Raw genomic sequence first — 3,932 nt, 5'->3', positions numbered from 1 at the left:
CTAAGTAGAGTGGGATGATCATGCCTCCTCTGCTAGTAATGTCTCTGCAGATGCAGCCCAGGATCCAATTTGCCTTCATTGCTACAGCAGTGCACTCATGACTCGCATTCAGCTTGTTGTCCACCAGGACCGCCAGGACCCTCTCAGCGAGGCTGCTCCCCAGCCACACAGATCCTGGCCTGTACTGGGCTCTTTGGTTATGTTGTCCCAGGTGCAGGACCTTTCACTTGTCTTTGTTAAACTTCACACAGTTCTTGCTAGCCCACTCTTCCAGCCTGTCCAGGTGTCTCTGTAAGATGGCTCTCCCTTCTGACACATCCAAGTCAGCACCCAGTTTAGTGTCATCAGTGAAGCTGGTGAGGGTCCTTTCAATCCCACCATCCAGTGTTGAACAGCGTGGGGCCCAGTATCGATCCCTGGGAGACCCCACTTGTGACAGACTGCCAGCCTAAGTAAAGACCATTGATCACCACCCTCTGAGTGTGGCCTGTGAGCCAATTTCTTACCCATCTCACAGACCACCCATCTATCCATATCTTGCCAGTTTGTCTTATTTGTTTTAATCTAGATCACTACACAGACCTGACAGCACCACAAAAGCCATTGAACTGGCACGAGAGAGGCAGCAGTGACATCTGCACTGGGATGTCAGCCTGCTGCTGAGTCACAGACAAATCCCAAAGTTTTGATACTGTAGGTTTATCTCACTGTTCAGAAATTCATTCTGCCAGCTAGGCACTGAAAAGCGAGGCATGCTGTGACATCAAAGTCTTTCATTGGCTCTAGCTGTTAAGTGCCTTGCCAAAAAAAGGACATGGTCAATCATGAGGAAAAGTTGTACAAATGAGTCATGAAGCTTATTCCGTGTGGGATTACTGATTGTAAACAAGAATAACAGTGACTGTACGCTACCTGGTATTTGTACAATAAGCCATGGTCTTGTCTTGAGGTTTCCAATGGCCACTCTTATACAAATAACAAATCATAATACCATGTTTATCACAACAGTAAGTCAACTATAATGACCATAAACGTAACTCAATCTTCACCTTGGCTAAACCCTGTTTCTTTCATGGTTATCTCATACATTTGTTCCCTATTTTGTCTATCTGTTGCCTTATGTTCAAAATGTAAATTACCAGCTTTCTAAAACAGGATTTTTTTTTTTTTTTTTTTTTACTTTACATGCACTGCCTTGCACAAGGGGGCTCTGAATTTTAACTGTGGAGCTTTCTAAGCGTACTGAAATTCAAATAAATAATAGATAGCTTTCCATCGTTCTACACTTTCTGACTGCTCAGTTCTACCAATTGCTTATCAAATCCAGGCCACATGCAGAGTAAAAAAAAAAAGACCCAAAATGAAAACTATTTGTGAAGGAAGTCCAAAACAGGTGAATAAGATCTTCTTTGACCACAGTTGCTTAGTTCAATGTGTCTAGTCTCAGCTATTTGCAGTTATAACTGTAATAAGCACATTCTGTGAGAAGATACTTGAATTTTGGCTTTAACACAAGGAAAAGGAGTTAGATTGCCAAGAGGAGTTTTGCAAACATGGGCTTGTTCTAGTGCCTCTGGTTTGGGCAGCATTTCCAGAGGGGCTGCAGAATGGGCTTCCATACATAGGACTGTACTGACACTGACAGTTGGGTATGTTGTGACGTTTATGTTGGAGTATGACAGAAGTTAGAAGTGCACATTTTGCTTTCTTAAGTAGCAACCAGAAATGTCAGTATCACATGTTAATTAATGATTAATGTTAGAGGAAGGAGATGCATGCCTGACATTTTTAAACTGGTATAACAAGTTTTCACAGCACAGAGGAGGGAAGTTCTCCATAATAGATAGTAATGGACTGTGTACTTGGAACTGTGCACCATAAATTTCCCCACCTTCAGGACAGAATGTGTCAACACACAGTTGCTCTCCTAGAATAAAGTCAGTGCTGGGATTAGCAGTCAGTAATGTTGAAGAATGAGGAAAGAAGAAAAAACATACAAATGATGATCAAAAGGACAAAATCTCTTTCAGACACACCTGGGGTAGAAAAATGTGGACAGAGCACATTTTTAATGTGAGATTAGACCTGATATTACAAGGTGCTGAGAGTAAATGAAGAAATAAAGAAAATAACACTGTGGAGCTGACAAAGCCCTGGAACTGTAAGATCTTCCTCAAGGTGATGTCCTACTTAGCAAGGAGAGCTTTAGCTCAGGCAGGGTGAGTTAGCATATACTTAAACATAATGCTGTAAGAATAATACACTGAAGTTATCTAAAACAAACATCCCACATTGATGAATCTCAAAGCACTCTGCATCTGCGTATTGATGTTTCCACACTGGAAATCAGCAAAGTACATGCTTGCCTTTAAGTATATTCTTGAATTAAATGTTTCCTGAAGAAAGATGTTCTCCTTAACCAGGGTCTACATGCTATATGTAGTAGATACCACTCCCACTTCGCTCCTTGATGAAATAAGGCACTGCCCTCTCCTGTACTATTGTGTAACAGATATTACACGGAACAGTCATATGATCCTGTACCAAGTTGTTGGCAGAGCCAAGAAAAAAAAATAGAGGTGGGATTCATCTAGTCTAACATTAGAAAGCTATAAAGTAGGCCTCCAGTCAAGAGAGACACGCAGGCTTTACCACACTACAACCACTGATGACACATTTCCTCACAAAGTGATTTGTCCAACCTGTCTTAAGCCGGTGGAGATTCCCTATCTCTCTTGGCTGTAGAATGACCAAACAGCTTAGATTAGAGACCAGCTTTAAAATAACCAAAAATTACCTCAGGTAAATCCCTCTTTTGGGGATCTCAACCATTTGCTCTCCTCCTGGACACCACTCCTGCAGCTCTGGGCTCTGGAGGACGCTCAAGATAAAGCTGCAGACTGGGGACGGTGTTACCATTTCCCAGCCCTTGCTGACCCACGTTGCACAGCTCCCCCTTCCTGGTTCCGTTAAGCCATTTATTTTGGGTAGGGTTGCATCTTTTTGAAACATCTCCATCTTCCATACTTTGAGGTACTTCCTGCTCTAGAAGTATTTCTGCCACCACAGCATGGGTGAGAAATAATGATTTCTGAGAATGGCTTGAAACTTTTACAGTGTAATATAAATCAAATTGTTAATGTGATGGCTGCCATGGCCTTGCGCAATGGAGGGAGGGGACATGATTACTTGATAAATACCAGCGAGTATGATGGTATATTAGCAATAAATAAGAGTACAAATAGGCAGTATTTGTTACTGAGCTGTTAAACATACGGGTGGCACAGATTAACAAGGCACGCAAACACCGTTCTTTTCCTCACTGAAGACGCGGGCGCATGTGGCCCGAGGGGGAGGCAGGGGGTTGGGCCAGCCATTTTTGACCCTTGTTTTTCACCCCTTTTACCCTCAGCATTTCCCAGTAGCTCAGTGGAGGGACAAGCCTCACAGACACCAGATCCAACACAATTTATGCCTCATGATCGGGGCCGTCCCTGCCGCCCGGAGATGCCAGTCCCGGGCAGGGTTTTACCTCAGGGTTCTCGGACGAAGCCACAGGTATCCCTTCCCCCTGGCCCACTGCGAGCCGTCATGGCGCCCAGCTCGCCTCCCTTCCCGCCCTCCCAGGGTGGCTGTGGAGACCCACGACCCCCACCCCGCGCACGCTGCTGGGGGGACGCTGGGGACCGCTCCTCGGCGGAGCCAACTCAGGCAGCGCTTTGGGCGCGGGGACACGCGTTTAAACCGCGCTCCGGGGGATTATGTGGCAGCACAGCGAAGCCCCTCAGACCCGACCGCACCTCAGGCTGCCGCCCTCGGCCGCCCGGCATAGAGGGAGGGAGGAGTACCGGCCTTATGCCCTGCCCAGAGGGCCCGGGACAAAGGCGACCGTCCCGCCCAGGTGAGGCGGAGCCGTGACGGGACGCCGCTCC

At 46.1% G+C, this 3,932-nt stretch overlaps 1 protein-coding gene across 1 annotated transcript; it reads left to right on the top strand.

Moving 5' to 3' along the window:
• Window positions 1–3,153: 3,153 nt before the first annotated feature.
• Window positions 3,154–3,918, top strand: LOC128143595 (uncharacterized). Its single transcript, XM_052790956.1, has 2 exons — window positions 3,154–3,214; window positions 3,413–3,918. Exons 1-2 carry the CDS (start codon window positions 3,154–3,156, stop codon window positions 3,916–3,918), a joined length of 567 nt encoding a protein of 188 aa, XP_052646916.1.
• The last annotated feature ends 14 nt before the right edge of the window (window positions 3,919–3,932 follow it).

This window comes from Harpia harpyja, chromosome 6, assembly GCF_026419915.1.
Source record: "Harpia harpyja isolate bHarHar1 chromosome 6, bHarHar1 primary haplotype, whole genome shotgun sequence".
Lineage (NCBI taxonomy): Eukaryota > Metazoa > Chordata > Aves > Accipitriformes > Accipitridae > Harpia > Harpia harpyja.
The sequence above is the reverse complement of the archived record's forward strand: the minus strand, read 5'-3'. Positions and strand labels throughout refer to the sequence as shown.